Source organism: Rutilus rutilus (genome assembly GCF_951802725.1).
Source record: "Rutilus rutilus genome assembly, chromosome: 19".
NCBI classification, from domain to species: domain Eukaryota; kingdom Metazoa; phylum Chordata; class Actinopteri; order Cypriniformes; family Leuciscidae; genus Rutilus; species Rutilus rutilus.
The window spans coordinates 17,707,699-17,726,948 of record NC_140232.1 but is presented as its reverse complement, the minus strand read 5'-3'; the positions used below and the strand labels follow the sequence as shown (position 1 = coordinate 17,726,948).

Sequence of the window (19,250 nt, the reverse complement as noted above, 5' to 3'; positions counted from 1 at the left end):
TTCTCAAACCCAAGGTCGCTTTACATAGTAGGGTTGCACTAAAGAGACATAATGACATTTTCACCAACCTCCTACATGACTAACTCTGCCTTTTTTGTCCTTATTTATCCTGTCAGTTGGGCCCTCGATCAGCCCTGGCCCCTTTAATGTGACGGTGGTCACAGGTCAGAGGGCAGTGTTGAGTTGTGAGAGCACAGGCATACCTGCTCCTCAGGTGAGCTGGAAAAGGAACGGCTCACCCCTCAATATGGATCTTCAGTCTGGAGCTTACAGGTTTGAAGTGCTATTGTTTGTGGGGTTTTTTGTTTAGTTTATTTATAAAAAAAAAACAATTTTTATTTTTTATTTAAAAATAGTTTCTATGATATTCCACTTGTTTTATTTTCATTATTTTTAGTTAGCATTTATTTATTGACTAATACAAATTTAATTTAATCACTGACAGTTTATTTATGATATATAATAATATATCTTTACAACATGATTTTGTTTTGAAGGTTAATGTCTTCTGGCTCTCTGATCATTACCTCGCCGTCTGTTGAGGATGAGGGCTACTTTGAGTGTACAGTGACCAATGAGGTTGGAGAAGAGCGAAGGGTCATAGAGGTCATTCTGCAAGGTACTATGTATCAGGTTCATGGATGATAAGACATAAAATACATGTTCATATTCATATACTATGGCTCCAAAAACTATTTGGATACTATTTGTACATTATATACCAAGCAAAAAATCGAACCAAGTGGCATTAATTGTAATAAAAGAATGCACTTTTTAAGTAAAACTGTTTACAAAGAGAGACTTGTTAAAAAAATTAAGTTATTTTTGAGCACTGTAGCATATTGTGAACTTTACAGTATGTCTGTGCAAATTCATTAACCGAATTTGTATTTGTTTTTGTTTTTTTTCTAGTTCCTCCTGTAATTAAAGATGATGTCAGCAGTGTCACTGCTGTTAAAATGTCCCCTGTTGTGTTGCCATGTCATGCCAAGGGACGTCCAGAGCCTATCATCAGCTGGAACAAGAACTGGATGCAGCTGGGAGCTCGGGGTGGCAGTTACCGTGTGCTGCCCACAGGTGAATCTGAGTCAAACTTCCACCATAATCTACACGTTCCAGCTATTACTGATATTCCTAAACCTATACAGTGTAGTAGTAGTTTGTAATTGTAGTTGTTTCATCCTGATGTAGGTGCACTGGAGATCTTGGCTGCAACACCCAGTCATGCTGGAAAATATACCTGTTCTGCCCGCAATTCAGTTGGAGTGGCTTACAAACACGTTACTCTTACTGTGCAAGGTTAGATCCAGAACTATTAGTGAAATCATGAAATCATCCGATGAATAAAAAGTACACTTAGTAAATGCGATTACCAGAATATATATGGTTTGATTTGGTTTGTGTTCTTAGAGCCCCCAGAGATCAGGCCCATGGCAGAGGAAGTCCAGGTGGTATTACATCACTCGGTAGTTCTGCCCTGTGAAGTACAAGGATTCCCAAGACCCACCATTACATGGCAGCGAGAAGGCATTCCTGTGGCAACCGGTTAGTTACTAGGTTGTAGCCTAGTAATTAAAACTGGATTCGTGACAGGTTTGACATCAAACGATGGTGACTTGAGACTATGACTTGTCTGTTGCCTGGCTGCCAAAATGAAATCTGATCATCCTCCATAACGCAGTTAGTATTTACTTCTCACACTGTGAGATGCATTTGTAGTACATTCCAAAAAGCTGTTATCAGCTTCACAATAGAAAATTAAACCATATCTGTTAAACCAAATTATGCACATTGTGGTTGTGTATGTACGGAGAAGCCAATATAACAATATTATATAATAATAGAGCTAATATATTTTTTTATACATTCAACCTTGACTATCTTTAAAAGGGAACACAAAAGGAAGTTATCAATGGCATTATAAAACAGGAAATAATAATGTTCATGAGCAGAAGGTCTAAGACAACATTCTGTCATTCCATTTTACATCACGTCATATTAATACTGTGAGGAAGAAATAAAGTGTGATGCATAGTAATAGAAGATAAGAATAATAGTAAAAGATCATCTGCTAAACAAATGATCTAGCATGATATTTTAGTGTTGATTTTTTTAAGGTCATAGACTGACGGTGCTCTCCAATGGAGCTTTGAAGTTCTCACGGGTCACTCTTGGAGATGCTGGGACGTATCAGTGTTTAGCACAGAATGAAGCAGGAACAGCTATGGGAAGGACCCACCTCATTTTACAAGGTATGTCACATTTATTGGAGGGAGTCTGCCTTTATACCTCAAACTAAAGATTCAGTTACATGTTCATGTGTTTTAGTCAATGCAAGTATCACAAGATGGCTTTGTGTAATGAAAATCGATGACAGTTCCTCCAGTGTTGTCTGTGCCTCGTCTGGAGTACACGGCTGTTCTTGGCCAGCCGGTCAGTCTGGATTGTACTGCGGACGGTCAGCCAAAGCCAGATGTGACGTGGCACAGGGAGCGTAGGCCAGTGGTGGAAGGTACACACTTGAGATTGTTCTCCAACGGGACCTTGCACATTACTGCCACTCAACGCAGTGATGCAGGAATCTACACCTGCTCGGCTCGAAACAACGTTGGTAGAGCCAGCCATGACGTCAGACTCATTCTGCAAAGTGAGTTCCGCACAATACAAAGAGAATCATTGAAGTCCATGACAGGGTTTTCCCTTTAATTTGTTTATGTGCCTCATGCTTTTCTCACTTATTGATACACTTACAACAAGATACATTTACTTTATACAAAACTGCATAAGAAATAGACCTTGAGCTAAGTTGAACTAACTTTTTTGAACTAACCTTTTAGTTTTAAGCATTGATAATTAATGCTAATTGCAGTGTTTTGAGATTTATGCTTAAAACAACCAAAACACGTTTTGTAAGTATTAACATTATACGACATAAAAAAATATATATAAATGGACAAAAGTATTCATTAAGAAAATGTTTATTGGCACTGTAATCTATATTTATATATATATATATATATATATATATGCTTAAATATATTACCTGTTAATGATATATTTTACATTTTGTTCATAAATATCTTTATGTGCTTCTTCACTTAGCCCCACCGCATATTTCTGTTGGTCAGTCAGAGATGTCCGTCATCCAGGGATTTCAAGCACTGCTGCCATGTGCAGCACAGGGTCTTCCAGAGCCCAGGGTGAGCTGGGAGAAACAGGGAATCCTTGTGCAAAACCTGCCTGGCAAGTTCACTTTGCTGAGGTCAGGAGAACTGATTATTGAAAGGGCAGAGGTCAGTATATGTTTTTAATTAGGTATAAATGACCAGCATGCCCATTTAAAATAACCCTTGTATGAAATCATAATGTTACAATCTATTTGCAGCCTGGTGATACAGGTCTGTTCACCTGTGTAGCCACCAACACTGCTGGAACAGCTCGACGGGACATTCGCCTGTCTGTCAACATGAGACCTGCTTTTAAAGAGTTACCTGGTGATGTGACGTTGAATAAAGGTCAAAGTCTCACCCTATCCTGCCATGCTCAGGGAACTCCAACCCCCGCCATATCCTGGACTGCCAACAACAGGCCCTATACAGGTATGAGAGTCTGAATTTATCTTCTTTCCTTTGAAGTTTACTTTTCTAACATCACAAGAATGCTCTCATATTCGCCTACAGGTGCAAGTGTTGATGAATCTGGCAGAAGTTCAGTGATTATTGACAATGTCACTGTAAGTGATGGTGGCACATACGTCTGCATTGCAGAGAACACCGTTGGATCAATACGGGCTCTTTCATTTGTGCGTGTCAGAGGTATGCATACTTTTTAAAATCCTATCCAAAATCCATAATGTGTGGAAAAGCAGTTCAAGTTTGTGTAATGTTTGATTGCGTCTATATGATGCCTTCTGGCTGTTTAATGTAATATATTAACCTTTTCTAAATTAAACATCTAGCCACTGTTTGAAAGTTTAAGCATATACCCTGTTCCTACAGAACCTCCCACGCTGAGAGGGGAAGCCCAAACTTCTCAGACTGTAGTTCAGGGCAAAGCAGCCATGCTGGACTGTGCTGTCAGCGGGGACCCTGTTCCTTCCCTGCGCTGGCACAAAGATGACCAGCCCTTACTTGGCTCTCTGCGGTTTCATCCCCTCCGTAATGGCTCTCTGGCTCTTTACAGTGCTACGGTAACCACCCATTATCTTTGTGAACAATGTCTACATTATTTAGTACTTCTGGTACATTTACATTGTATTCCATTACACTAAGGCTGCGTGTCCAACAAAGATTTATTAGCCAGCTGAAAACGGCAGGCGTACTTCTGATGTGGTCTTTTTTTTTACGCATAGCATGAAATATATGCTGTCACACTGCTGGAACAATTGGAAAAATACACTAGCCTTAGGGAAAAAACACTTTGGTGTACACACAGCCTATTGCTTTTATCCAAAGCATCTTACAAAAGAGGAGCAAAAGCAATCCGTCAACCATGTTGGTACAATGTTAAAATGCTTGAATAATATTTTAATGGCTTCTCAAGGTTTTAAATGCTTCTTGACCAGCTCACCACTGCAAATTCTGATAATAGAAATGTGTTTGAGAGATAAGTGTGTGTTTTCCAGATTGGAGATTCAGGAGAGTACAGATGTGTTGCTGAAAGTGAGGCAGGTACTGCGGAAAGAACAATATCTCTGAAAGTACAAGGTAAATGATTTTATTACAGCCTATGTCATGTTTATCCATATTATTATGTTCATCAATACATATACAGTGCTATGCATAAGTTTAGACACCCATGCTAAAGTTGACTAAAAAGAGGAATAAAAAATCATCTTTTGGAAATTGAACTTAATGCCTTAATTTAAAAAATTTGGAAAAATCCAACCTTTAAGGACACCAATTTTCTTTGTGAATGAATAATGTATCGTAAATAAATAAATGTTCTTCCTTAAAATACAGGGTGCATAAGTTTGGACACCCCTATGTTAAATTCCCATAGAGGCAGGCAGATTTTTATTTGTAAGTATTTAAAAACAATTTTTTAGGATACTATGCATCCTGATAAAGTTCCCTTGGCCTTTGGAATTAAAATAGCCCCACATCATCACATAGCCTTCACCATACCTAGAGATTGGCATGGGGTACTTTACATAAGATCATCTCTCAATGCAAATCAAACTAGCTATTAGGCTAACTGAAATAAAACCATGCCAATCTCTAGGTATGGTGAAGGCTATGTGATGATGTGGGGCTATTTTAATTCCAAAGGCCAAGGGAACTTTATCAGGATGCATAGTATCCTAAAACAAAAATAAATAAAAATACTTAAAAATAAAAATCTGCCTGCCTCTATGGGAATTTAACATAGGGGTGTCCAAACTTATGCACCCTGTATTTTAAGGAAGAACATTTATTTATTTACAATACATTATTCATTCACAAAGAAAATTGGTGTCCTTAAAGGTTGGATTTTTCCTAATTTTTTTAATTAATGCCTTAAGTTCAGTTTCCAAAAGATGATTTTTTATTCCTCTTTTTAGTCAACTTTAGTATGGGTGTCTAAACTTATGCATAGCACTATATATATATATATATATATATATATATAAACATTTTTTTTATTTTTTTATTCGTATTCTGTACTGTTTTAGTCCCAGGAGGCTACTCAAACTGGGAGGAGTGGGGCCCGTGCAGTGTCACCTGTGGACAAGGCATCCAGGAACGAATCAGATTCTGTAACAACCCACCACCAGCCAATGGCGGCCTTTTATGTGAGGGTCCAAACGTGGATTCCAGGAAATGTCAGGCGTCACTATGTCCAGGTGCATTTCTGTTTATGGAAATAACAATAATAAACCATGTACTTCTAAATCCTAATAGACTGCTGCAAGGACCATGTATTTTTGTAGACCAAAACCCAGAAACGATTTTACCCAGAATAAGGCATTAATATGTGCTTTATAAGTTCTAATAAACAGCTAATATCCTAGTAATATACATGCTAATGAACAACTAGCTAATAGTGAGAATTGGACCCTAAACTAAAGTGTTACCCTTATTTTCTAGAATAATCCAAAAGCCTGTGGAAAAATCCCATTGGGTTTTTGTTGAGGGAACCTGATGTTCCTAGATCCAATTTACACCTTGCATTAACATGTGTTTTGTCATCAGATCACCAGTGGTCAGCCGAGACACTTTACCATTTCCAGCTGATATTAGAATGTTTCAAATGTGTCTCCTGTGACCACTTTCGATCAGATTCTGTACAGCTAATTAAGGGATTAAAGGATAACAGCAATAAATCTGTGTTTTGGTACAATGCAGAAATAACGTCAATGATTTTGTGAATCATTTTTTTTGATGCACTTTCATCATAACGCGTCCCAGAATGATCATGTGTTAGGTCAGTGGGTGGCGAGTAGGTGTTTTTTTCAGTGATCCAACCACAAAACGCTACCAAAATGTAGTTTATAATACCATTGTTGTCAGAATCAAACAATATTCAAAAGCAACTCACTGTAGCATATGCCGTTACTCATCGTAACTTAAGCAGATTGAAAAGCTTGCCATTTTATTTACAGACTACAAGAATCCTGACACACTGTCTTTCTTCTCTGTCGAGTAGGGGAGTCTCCACGGCGTACACGGGGCAGTTTGATAGGCATGGTTAATGAGAAGGAATTTGGAGTGGCGTTTCTAGAGGCCAATATTACAGAGAATGCCGTGGAGGGCACCAGTACCCTGGAGGCCCACGTGGAAAACATTCCTCCAAGTGTTGGTGAGTGAACTTTGCTATGTATTTGTTTTCACAGTGTAGCCTGGCCATGTGCCTGAGTGTACTAAAGCAATCCGTCACGCTTAATCAATGCAATGTTCACTCAAAGCTTACAAGAACAGCAGAAACTGTCATTCAGACAACAGTAAAAGCAACCCGATGAAGAAAACATAAAAATTTTATGTTTAATATAAATTCGTCCAATTTGATTTGAATGAAAACTAAAAAAGAATTAGGAAAAATAAGCATGATAGTCCCCCCCTAAACCTAACCATCAATGGGACATGCTGTAAGCAGATTGTACAAAAATGTACAAATGATAATCAAGCGTAGCGTCAGTTCTGGCAGGTCACGTTAGTCAAGCTCGCATCAGCTGACTCTCAGCTGATCCACGTCTACCTTGTCGTAGATTTTTCCCTAAATCTAACTATGTCCTATAATATTTAAACTCTAGCGAGTCTACAATCGACGACGGCCGAGTCTAACCCTATACCCTAGCGCGTCTACACATCGACATCGGCTGGGTGCTAATCCCTGTTCCCCTAACTAGCTTACTTCCTGCGCAGGAATAATCGACAAACAGACTTCAGCAAATGTCCTCTAAATGCTTTAATCACGGCCGGAGGATCTCTCGAGCAGTTCTCAGAGAATCTCCCCCAAGAAGAAGTAAGGCCGGAGAATCTCAGACAAATTCCATTGAGAATCCCACCAGCTAACACGAATACAACAGTTTTTATAGTATAGGGAGTTATGGCAAAATTATATGAATTTGATTGGTTCTTCTTCATATGCAAAACCTTCTAAAGCAAACTTTGTTTTGATGATTACTTCATTGTTAATCACAAGGTTCAAACTTAGTCATCTGTCTAGTTTCATTTCCCAAATGTGTTTTTTTTACACTTACACAACCAAAGTCAAAGGGGTATGGCAACACAACATACAACATTCAAAAACACAGGACAAAACGTTTTAGTACATTGTGTTTCAATGTTTAGTACAAGTGTTATCATGTTAGGCCTAAAAAGAGAAATAAGGTTAGATGTTAGAAACATGGTTAGTTTAATATACAGTTTACTATTTTATCTATTAAAAATCCACCACAACCTATAGTAATACGACGCCTATTACTGTCTACATATATAAGCTCCTTCAGTATTATCAGCTGCTATCGCGTTTCTCAGGAGCAATTTACCCTCCTCCATCCCCAGCTCCTCCTCTCGTGCAGTCAGGATTTGGCCTTCTGAGTGCCCTTTGAATCAGAATAAATTCTCAAATTATGTTGTACTTTAAAACCTTGAATTAATGATATCTGCAATACATTCATGTTGGTTGTGCTCTGTTTACCCTAAGAGTGGTTATTGCTGCTTTCCCTGCTCTTATCCATGCTAGGCTGCATGGATGCGCAGGGAGTTCTTGCCCAGAATAGAACCATACCGCCAATCCTAACTGTATGCTAATTGTCAATCGTTTTTGACAATAGTGGTCATGACAGAAATGTAGAAATGAATCCCAATTCACCATAATGTAAAATAGTTACAAAATATCATGAAGGTGTGTTGGTAAAAATTCATTTCGGTTTTGTGGAAGTGTTGTCACAACAGATACATGAATTAATTGTTCCGTTTCTAGAACAAAAACTGATAACACTTTTATTTTACAGTGGCCTTGTTACATGTACGTACTTTAGTAATAACAGTAAATTATGCATAAGTACAAGCTAAACCCAAACCAAACTAGGGGGGTGTAGGGGTGTAACCCCGGCATCCTGGCCAAATTTGCCCCTTGGCCTCTGTCCATCATGGCCTCCTAATCATCCCCATATACTGATTGGCTTCATCACTGTCTCCTCTCCACCAGTAAGCTGGTGTGTGGTGGGCGTTCTGGCGCAATATGGCTGCCGTCGCATCATCCAGGTGGATGCTGCACATTGGTGGTGGTTGAGGAGATTCCCCCTTCCTTGTAAAGCGCTTTGAGTGCCTAGAAAAGCGCTATATAAATGTAACGAATTAATTAATTAATAAACTCTAATCTAGTGATTCTCAACGGGGGCGTTCAGAGAACAACGGGGGGTGATGGAAGCAAGATTTTTGAAAGGGTTCAGGTGTTTATGGGGGGCGTTCACAAGTTTACACCAAAGATCCAGGCAAGGCTAGATTAAACATGTAATTACTTGTAAAATAATCGCCTGCAACATTCTAAAATCTGCTAGTTTAATGCGACATGTAAGCTATGTATTGTTTCTTTTGCAACGACTAGAATGGCACTGACTAGAATCCAGCGCTGACAAGAATCAGCATTCACATGCTCAAAAATGTGTTTTGCGCTGACAACAATCCTAGAATCACGCAGTGGAGGAATGTAAAGTTGACTAGCCATTAAAAAAGTATTGACTTAAGAACTTAAGAACATGAAATGTTTTTTAAAGCAGAACCTGGTCCTTGATAACATGAAAAGGAAATCCAAGAAGTACCAGCATTTCTGTTTTCAGCAACTTTGAATTGCCAATGTTGTTTCTCTGCCATAAACATGTTACATTAATGCAATAAAACACTGTTTTTATTTTTGAATCTATTATTTAAACTCTTCCTGCATTACAGGTCCTTTGTTGCGAGTACTGGTGTCTGTATTTGCCCCGATTTACTGGACGACTGTGTATCAGTCACCGGAGACCCAGAACGGCTTCTCCCTCACTGAAGGGCAGTTCAGACAGGAATCTCAACTGGAGTTTGACACAGGTTACAGCTTTCCATACATGCTACTTTGAAGAGCCTAATTAACATATATGTGGTTGTAAATGGGACAGAATTACTGCTAAGTGACTGCATTTCGGATTCTACCCACTGAATGTGTCTTCTACCTTGGAATGACAGGAGAGGTCTTAAAGCTGACTCATGTGGCCAGAGGTCTGGATGCAGAGGGGACTCTTTTAGTGGACATTGTTATCAACGGCTTTGTTCCTCCTATGCTTTTGACTTCTAATCTCAATCTACAGGTTAGTTTTTCACACTCATGGACGTAAGATTTTCAGACTTTATTTAGGTACAAAACCGTTTAAAGAGTTTTAAGAGTTTTTCTTATGCATTTATTTGACTTATTTAAACTGTATAACAGTATTTTGTGAAATATTGTATAATATTGTGAAATATTTTAATAATTTAAGATAAATATGTTTTATATTTTAATATATTTTAAAATGTAATTTATTTTTGTGATAGCAAAACTGAATTTCTAGCATCATTACTCCAGTCTTCAGTGTCACATGATCCTTCAGAAATCATTCTAATATGCTGATTTGGTGATCAAGAAACATTTATTATTATTGTCAATATTGAAATTGTGCTGCTTAAGACTTGTGGAAGCCATGATAATTATTTTAATGGATATAACATTTCTAAATAAACAGCATTTTGTTTTTTTATAAACAATCTTTTTGTAATGTTATGTCTTTTACTGTCACTCTGATACATTTGCATCCTTGCTAAATTGAAGCATCAATTTCATTCTTTCAAACCGAATTTTTTTTTTTTTACTGACCCTAAACTTTCGAACGGTAGTGTATGTACATTATATTGTTAGAAAAGTAGTTAATTATAATGAACTAAATACCTGGGTGTAGTTAGAAACACTCTTGAAGCCAATTCACACCGCAAAGACAAACAAGTTTGTTCTTGTTTGACAAAAGAACAAATTAGTTAGTCATTGTATTATAATTGTATGAAAAATAACAGTCATGTTCACACTGCCCCAACAGACGCCAACAAACACTGATTGAACATGTTCAGTCGTGTGAAAACATTCCCCGACCAACGGCAACAGACACCCACAGGGGTAACACCGATCCAACAAAACCCAACAAGCGTGTTTGTTGGCGTTTGTCTGTGCAGTGTGAATTGGCCTTTAAAGGGATAGTTAACCAAAAAATGAAGTTTGTTTTATTTTCTTCTTTTCATTAGGAGTTTGACGAGTCGTATGTGCAGACAGGCTCCGGGCAGCTTTATTCCTGGTCCTCACAGAATCACATATGGGACGGGGCTCCCATGACCCTGCGCTGCAATCATTCTGTGGTTTTTGAGGGGCCAGAGAATCGTCAGGGGCCCCTGCTGCAGCTCCTCAGACTGACAGGAATTAGTGGCACCTACAGTCTTTTCACTCTCAGCCTGGAGTTCAAGATGACTGCCAGCTTACTCATACCAGGTCAGTCCGTGGTACAGTTTTTCATTATGTTTTCATAATATACACTTTTTTTTTATAAATAATAGCTCAATTCAAAATTACATAATCAATGTTTCATTTCTGTGTAGAGGGCGATGGAGAGACATGTCCAAAAGGTTTTGTCTTGGACACGGCATCTTACTGTGCCGGTATGTTCCCAAAAAATCATATGCTGCTGCATACTAGCTATAAAAGTCCTCATTCTTTCACCTATATTAAAGGTTGTATCAGCGATTTCAGGCCCAAACATAAATGATCACATTCATCTAATCTTTCCTAACGATCCGCTAGCTGCCCGCCCCATAAGCATGCCGTCAAAAAAACACGTCTCTGTAGGCAGCCTAGGCTCTGAGATCTGCACACAAAAACAGTTGGTTTCACCACCACTCAAAACCAAAATAAATAGTGTTCCAACCAATCACCGACAGGGGTGGGTGTTGTGAGGTTTTCGCGTGCAGCCGTCATAGGCGGCCGTGCACGAGCGCAAAACCTCACAACACCCACCCCTGTCTGTGATTGGTTGGAACACTATTTATTTTGGTTTTGAGTGGTGGTGAAACCAACTGTTTTTGTGTGCAGATCTCAGAGCCTAGGCTGCCTACAGAGATGCGTTTTTTGACGGCATGCTTATGGGGCGGGTAGCTAGCGGATCGTTAGGAAAGATTAGATGAATGTGATCATTTATGTTTGGGCCTGAAACCGCTGATACAACCTTTAATACAAAACTTGTTACAGAATGTGATCAGAATGATTTATTTTTTCTTAGATGAGGATGAATGTGCTGTTGACTCTCCCTGCTCACACTCATGTAATAATATCATGGGCGGTTTCTCCTGCGCGTGTCCGTCTGGATTCACCATCTCTACCGAGTCAAACACCTGCCAAGGTCAGATCTATATTAATCATTAATTCTCCAGTTTATATTAGACTTTTTAGTCAAATTCAAATGCAAATGATCTGTTTTAGGAGATGTTCCAGTTCAGTACAAAATAAGCATCTGTACTGTCTGTTGAGCTTAACTTGAAGTCAGTATTTTGATGGCACTATCCATAATAAAGTTAAAAGATTCCTAGATGATATCAGCTAAATAAACTGGAATGTTATGGAAGACTTATTTTCTTCTTTTTTTTTTAAATAGAACAGTTATGCACTGAGTGATTTTGTTTGGATTCAGATATTGACGAATGCAGCCAAGGTTCCCACTTGTGTCACCCCAACCAGCAGTGTGTGAACACTGTTGGGACGTATCGCTGTCAAGCCAAGTGTGGCCTAGGCTTCAAACCCAGTTTAGTTGGCACCAGCTGTGAAGGTTAGCTTGACTACTATAAAAAAAAATGTAACTGTTTTTATATGTATCAGCATTTGGTTCATACTCCCAGCATGTTTAATGGATGGAGAATGTATTACCTTTATTTACTCCTCAAGTCAACGATGTTTCCACTATGAAACTCAATATTATCATGTTTGTATATCACATCACTGAATGTAAAAGTGATTGTTCTAGATACAGGAACCATAGATGAAGGTTAACTGACAGATCTTTTCCTTCAGATGTGGATGAGTGTCAAGAATCAGCAGTGTCTCCATGCCAGCAGCAGTGTTTCAATACTCTAGGCTCCTTCCGCTGCACCTGTCACCCAGGATACCAGCTGGTGGGACATCGCTGCCTGGGTCAGTGTCACTTTGTAAAACTATATTGAATTTCACAGGTTCATTGTTGTTAGTTCCATGACATCTGTCTCTAACCTTACTCGTATTCCACCTCTATGGTGGTAAAAAGGTTTTGCAATGCGTGAACACAATAAGAACATTGTAGCACACAGTTTTTTTATTTTTTCGAATTAAATACACCTAGTTAAAGACACATACAGAGGAACCTTACTTTTTTATATACATTTTGGAGTTCTCTACATTTTGCAAAATGCATCATATATGGAGTATTGGTAGCTGAATATTATTAAATTCTAATATTAAAATTGTACATCATATTTAAAGTACTAGGGATAGTTCACCCAAAAATGAAAATTCATTCAGTCATCATTTACAGATCCTCATCTCATTCTATGAAACATAAAATCAAAGGCTGAATAAATGATGACAGAATTTTGTTGGGGGGTAAACTATCTCTTTACATATATTTTCTGTTTTCATTTTGCTCAAAATTATTTCAAAATGCAGTTATGAGGAAATTCGGTATCACTATTTGGATGGTCCACCTTAGACATTCTACTAATTATTATGAGATTTAGTTGACATGTTGAAGTTGACAAAGTTAATTAGAGTATTAGTAGACTGCTTAATTTTTGCTAACACTTTATTTTGATGCTCCCCCAACAGACTGACTATAAGCAACTTTGCAACTACGTCATCTTATTCTACTAAGCCTAACCCTATCACCTAAACTTAACCTAACAGTGTACTAATACTCTAATGAGAGTTAGATGACATGTAGTTGAAAAGTTACTTCTAGCTAGTAGAATGTCTAAAATGGACAATTGAAATAGTGGAACCAGAAATTCAAATGAATACACATACATAGAAGTTTTTGGATGATACAGGCAATATTGAGCTCAGTAGAAATCAACAGAATCAATACTGTAGCTTAGTAAGTTTGTTTTTTGCTTAAAATAATTTACGCTTGTTTATAATCAGATATAAACGAGTGTTTGAGGAACGTGTGTCCAGCACACCAGCAGTGCCGAAACACAGATGGAGGATATCAGTGTTTTGACAGCTGCCCAGCTGGCATGACCACAGCAGAAAATGGAGTGTGTGTGGGTAAGACGTCACTCAATTAAAACCCTGTTACGTTAACCAGTGGGAATATTTGAAATGAGACATGCCTTTCTGTTGCTCGCAGACATAGACGAATGTCAGGACGGCAGTCACATGTGTCGATACAGTCAAATCTGCCAGAACACGGTTGGTGGGTATGGATGTGTTTGTCCTCGAGGCTACCGCTCTCAAGGATTGGGTCGACCTTGCTTAGGTGAAGTTCATAACATAATCAAGGAATGCCACACATATACATTAACAGTGCAATGTGATATTACCAAAGAAGTGGAAGTCAGTGAATTGGCTGACACTCACAGTTAAACTATGTAAATTAACATGTACAGTAAATGTCCAGCTTTGTTGAAGTAAGACTAATTCAAGTTATTTTTGGCTTTGCAGATATTGACGAATGTGCTCAGGTGCCCAGCCCTTGTGCTTTTCAGTGTCGTAATGTCCCAGGCAGCTTCCGCTGTCTGTGCCCACCAGGGTCTGTTCTTCTGGGGGATGGACGCTCTTGTGCTGGGCTTGAGAGAGGGCACATCTTTACCAACAGTACTCGGGTACAAGCCAGGCTGCGGCCCCAGCTGGTATCCACTTTAGAGAGACCTTACCTCACTCGCCTCTCAGTCTTACCGGAGCACCTCGGATCTTCACGTCGTCCCAGGCATGAATGCCCAGTTGGATATACCAGCAAGGATGGGACTTGCATAGGTGTGTAACATAATAACTTTTATTTTGTTTTATTTATTTAATTTTATTGGTTTATTTATGCTTAATTTTTAATTCATATATTTAAGACTGTAATTTAACAGATTTTTCTTTTTTTTTAATCTTTGTCAAAGATATCGATGAATGTGCATTTAGAAAGCCTTGCCAGCATGAGTGCAGAAACACAATAGGAAGCTACCAGTGCACCTGTCCGCCAGGATACCAACTTTTATCCAATGGCCGAACATGCAAAGGTGAGTCTTTAATATTTTTTTTATGCTTGATGATACTGATACATAATGGCTTTCATAAACTCGATTTATAACGCTTTTTACATGCAATAAACAGCCTGAAAATCTCATTTCCTTGCAGATGTTGATGAGTGCACTGTGCAAGGTGTCCAGTGTGGACCAAATCAAATGTGCTTTAACACACGGGGGGGTTACCAGTGTCTTGACACACCCTGCCCCACCAGCTACCAAAGAGGACGCAATCCAGGGTGAGAACTGTTTGTAATGTGATTACTCAAAGCCTGAGTAAAAGTATGAAATTATTGAAAAATTGAATAAATTTATATACATGTATACTATATAAATGTATAAAGTGTTCAATAAGACTCCATTTACCCTGACCCTTTGCTGCCTTCCAGTCAAAAAGTCAAAAACTATAATCATTCATCCATGATTGACTTTAATTTCATTAACAAGTTGTTGTTGTTTTTTTGCTAAAATAATGGGATTTGTTAAACGCTGAGGAGAAATCAACAAACAGTCTGGCAAAAGTGCCTCCCATATCATCAGGAACAGTTTTGCATCATCCATGCCTCTTTTAGCACAATATGCAAACTGTAATGGGTCTTACTTTACTTGTTTAACTTAACCTCCCTTTCCAAGGCTTTCATTACTAATGAGGTTAATGCAATTGGCCGGGAATCATTAATAGAGTGAGACACTTAGGGATGGGGGACTATAACAGAGGTTTTCCATAGCTGTGGACCCTGATCCAATGAAGCTTGAAACAATGAGGGAAACACCACACTGTTTTTTTTTTTTCTTTCTAAGGCACGTTTAAAAAGCTTAATCTAAGCCCTGTCTTTGAAACCAGGTCTAAGGGCTCTACTACTGATGCCATCTTGTCCAGGAGCTTTGATAAAAGATGTAGCTTTCAGCTGTTTAGTCACATTAAGAACATACAATTTCGGAGAGGCAGATGGACTCAGTGTTTGTTTAAAACCTGCAATAACCGTGCTTAAAACTGGCTTCTCAAAGCGTGTAAAAAAACTAATTCAGATCATTGGCTAAGGAGATACCATTGTCACTGTAGTAGTAATTAAAGGGGGGGTGAAACACTCAGTTTCAGTCAATCTCATGTTAATCTTGAGTACCTATAGAGTAGTATTGCATCCTTCATATCTCCAAAAAGTCTTTAGTTTTATTATATTTATAAAAGAAAGATAGGCTGTACTGAGTCTTTCCGGAAAAAAACGAGCGGCTGGAGGCGTGCCGTGTGGGCGGAGCTAAAGAATCACTAACGCGTGCAGCTTTTGCGTTGAGAGCGTCTGGAAGCTGTGACATCCTTTACCGTGAGGAAAAAAAACGTTATCCAAAACAAACCATGGCTAACAATCAGATTCAGCCATACATTTATGATCCAGAATCAGATCCCGAGGCTGAAATTGAACACGAGCAGCAGCAGCAACGACTACAGCAGGACGTCTCTATGTGGTGTGTACTGGAACAGTATATATTTGCTTAGCGTTTTTTGTAAATGACTAATTTCCACTTTATGTCGTCGTATTATTTTTTTTCTTTAAAGGTGTACATGTGGGAAGTGCAGTTTGATGCCAACTGAGGCGGAAAACGTTTGCTGCCAAGAAATAGAACTGGTTATACTTATGTCTTGAAATGCATTATAATGCAGCCGATGACTTCCCTAAAGCCGAGCACAGCGCTTTGATGGGCGTACTGCTTTCGCTCTCTTGCTCTGGTCAACGGGTGCGCGCGCGCCCTTCCGGGAGGCGATTTTTTTTTCTTTCCCAGGATGGTAGGGGAAGACTCATGAATATTCATTAGTGAAGTCATCCCAGATTGGTCTGATGACCTACCCCTAACCCCACCCCTAAACCTAACCGTCACTGGGGGTCTGATGACCTACCCCTAACCCCGTCACTGGGGTTAAGACCAATCAGGGATGACTTCCCTAATGAATATTCATGAGTCTTCCCCTACCATCCTGGGAAAAAAAATATCGCGGGAGGCAGAAGTGCCCTTAGGACCCGTATAAGGAAATTCCGCCGCATCTGACGTCACACACGCCCATACTCGAAAAAAACTTTCCGAAACTTGTGACAAACCGGAAGGAGTATTTTTGGCACAGAAATACTCACATCAAACGTACAACTTAATTTTTGAAACTTTGTCCATGTTTAGCATGGGAATCCAACTCTTTAACAGTGTAAAAAACTCAGTATGCATGAAATAGCATTTCACGTTTAATAGTGGTTCCCCAAAAAACTGTTATTTGTGATCTAATAATGAAAAAACTTTTTAAGTAATGGTTGTGTATATACACACTAGTCATTTAGTCATTAAGTTTTCCTTAAAAAATAGTAAATGTTTTTAAAACTATATTAAAACCAATCATGAATACAAAGAGAACAATTCTAAGTACTTGCCACATGCTTTGTCACAAGATGTTTCCATTTTTTTAATCATGGACACTCTTATTGACCATTTGCTGTCTTGCTTTGACCCCAGCACCTGCTACAAACCTTGCACTTCCAGACTGGACTGTGGCTCCGCAGGCTCTTTTCCTCTGCTCCAGTACAAGCTCCTCACTCTTCCTCTGGGCATACCAGCTCACCACAACGTGGCCCGTCTGTCAGCTTTCTCGGAGTCAGGCGTTCTCCAAGACCACACATCCTTCACTATCCTGGAGCAAGGAGGAGAAAATGGAGAGAGGCCATTTGGCATCAAGGACGAAGCAGGAAGAGGCATCATTTTCACAGTAAAGCCTTTAGACTGGCCCGGCCTGGTGCGACTTCGAGTACAAGCCACTACGCTGTCAGACCAAGGGCGCATAACCTACCAGAGTATCTTTATTATCTACATCTCCATTTCTAAATACCCCTACTGAGTGTGCGAGATTGCATACTCAGTCCCTGATGTACTGTTGCTTTATGGGACATAGGAGAAGCATTTGTAAATTAACTCAATTCCCACCTATTTATGTGTCCTGTTGTGGAGTGGAATGTTGGATTCATGAATTATCATTAAGATAATAAATACATTGCACCTTTTAATATTACTATTATTTGAAAAATATTTTAGTAGCTTTCAAATCTTTTGTTTTCACTGTTGTGCAGTTATTTCTGCATTTTCGTGATATTAGTCATGCATCCAGTATTAAATCTGCTGCAAAAATAAGCAGAAGAAACAAAAGACAGAGAAAAATTTCTGACATTTTGGCTAGACTTCAGTTTCAGCGTTACGTGATCACCGGCTAATTTCTTGTATTAAAATGAATTACTGGTATGTTTAGATGTATTTACCTAACAATATTTTTCATACGTTGTATTGGTATGTTCTTGTACATTAATGAGTGTACTCTTATATGTAAACGAGTGTGTGTGCGTATGAATCACTGCAAGTGTGTTTGTGATGTGTATGTGAACATGAATATGGTTGTGCCCTTTCTGCTCATGATTCCTTGAAACTTTAATGTAGATTATGAAATTCTTAAAAAAATATATATATATTTTAGTCAAGCAGACCACCTCTAAACATCATCCCTTTTCAATCGTTGCACAAAATATGTTAGGATATTCCTGCTTTAAAAAAGGGTATGTTTTTAATTTAATAGCCACATTTGTTCTAGATCAAGTATCAAACAAGTGTGCTTTTCCAGCAGTGCTGAAGGAGTGCCCATCAATGGGTTCTTGGTGGTTGCTTTCCTTTAATTATTTGATCCAACTCATTGGTGGAAAAGATTCTTGCAAAAAAAAAAAAAGTCATACAAAAGCACATTAGCGTTTTATTTCTCTACAAAAATTAATTACAAGCATAAGCACAGGCATTGCGATGAAAGGGTTTTTAAGATCACAAGAAACTAAAATGTGCACAAGTTATACCTTGCAGGCTATATTTTTCAATGTTGTTGTTTATGAACATCTGAAAAAATCCACTTGAATCACATTTGCAATAAAGTCTACTCAAGCATACTAAAGACATACTCATTCAACATTACAGTTTTATCACATGCAAATTTCAAATATTCAAAATGTTGCTACTTTTTACAGAAGTAGCCGTTTTTTCTTTCCGTCTTTGTGTAGAAACAGTTCTGATTATATATATATATATATATATATATATATATATATATATATATATATATATATATATATATATATAATGTCCTTTGAATAGCTGAAAAGCAATTAGAATTACATGAAATTAAAAATTAGGTGAATGCCTATGTCTTCCTGTTGGAAATGTTCCTATATGTTCTGTTTGGCTTCTGTCATGTCCATATTGACATGATAGCATCACACAGTTGCTGCAGATTTGCCGGCTGCACATCCATGATGCAAATCTCCTATTCCACCACATCCCAATGGTGCTCTGTTGGATTGAGATCTGGTGACTGTGGAGGCCAGTTGAGTATAGTGAACTCATTGTCATGCTCAAGAAACCAGTTTGAGATGATTTGACCTTTGTGACATGGCGTGTTATCCTGCTGGAAGTAGCCATCACAAGATGGGTACACTGGTCATAAATGGA

At 38.5% G+C, this 19,250-nt stretch overlaps 1 protein-coding gene across 1 annotated transcript in view; it reads left to right on the top strand.

Moving 5' to 3' along the window:
* hmcn2 (hemicentin 2) overlaps positions 1-18,835 on the top strand; it is an 85,280-nt gene extending 66,445 nt beyond the window's left edge. The window contains exons 55-81 of the mRNA XM_084390370.1: positions 117-273; positions 498-619; positions 913-1,077; positions 1,192-1,299; positions 1,411-1,545; positions 2,118-2,252; positions 2,378-2,647; positions 3,103-3,293; positions 3,386-3,599; positions 3,681-3,815; positions 3,999-4,189; positions 4,625-4,706; positions 5,654-5,824; positions 6,628-6,780; positions 9,375-9,512; positions 9,648-9,769; positions 10,731-10,971; positions 11,079-11,138; positions 11,756-11,875; positions 12,164-12,298; positions 12,541-12,660; positions 13,642-13,767; positions 13,850-13,978; positions 14,164-14,475; positions 14,607-14,726; positions 14,845-14,971; positions 17,229-18,835. Of these exons, the coding sequence (XP_084246496.1) occupies positions 117-273; positions 498-619; positions 913-1,077; positions 1,192-1,299; positions 1,411-1,545; positions 2,118-2,252; positions 2,378-2,647; positions 3,103-3,293; positions 3,386-3,599; positions 3,681-3,815; positions 3,999-4,189; positions 4,625-4,706; positions 5,654-5,824; positions 6,628-6,780; positions 9,375-9,512; positions 9,648-9,769; positions 10,731-10,971; positions 11,079-11,138; positions 11,756-11,875; positions 12,164-12,298; positions 12,541-12,660; positions 13,642-13,767; positions 13,850-13,978; positions 14,164-14,475; positions 14,607-14,726; positions 14,845-14,971; positions 17,229-17,607 (4,358 nt within the window). The 3' untranslated portion in view covers positions 17,608-18,835. The remainder of the gene's footprint in view (positions 1-116; positions 274-497; positions 620-912; positions 1,078-1,191; positions 1,300-1,410; positions 1,546-2,117; positions 2,253-2,377; positions 2,648-3,102; positions 3,294-3,385; positions 3,600-3,680; positions 3,816-3,998; positions 4,190-4,624; positions 4,707-5,653; positions 5,825-6,627; positions 6,781-9,374; positions 9,513-9,647; positions 9,770-10,730; positions 10,972-11,078; positions 11,139-11,755; positions 11,876-12,163; positions 12,299-12,540; positions 12,661-13,641; positions 13,768-13,849; positions 13,979-14,163; positions 14,476-14,606; positions 14,727-14,844; positions 14,972-17,228) is intronic.
* The last annotated feature ends 415 nt before the right edge of the window (positions 18,836-19,250 follow it).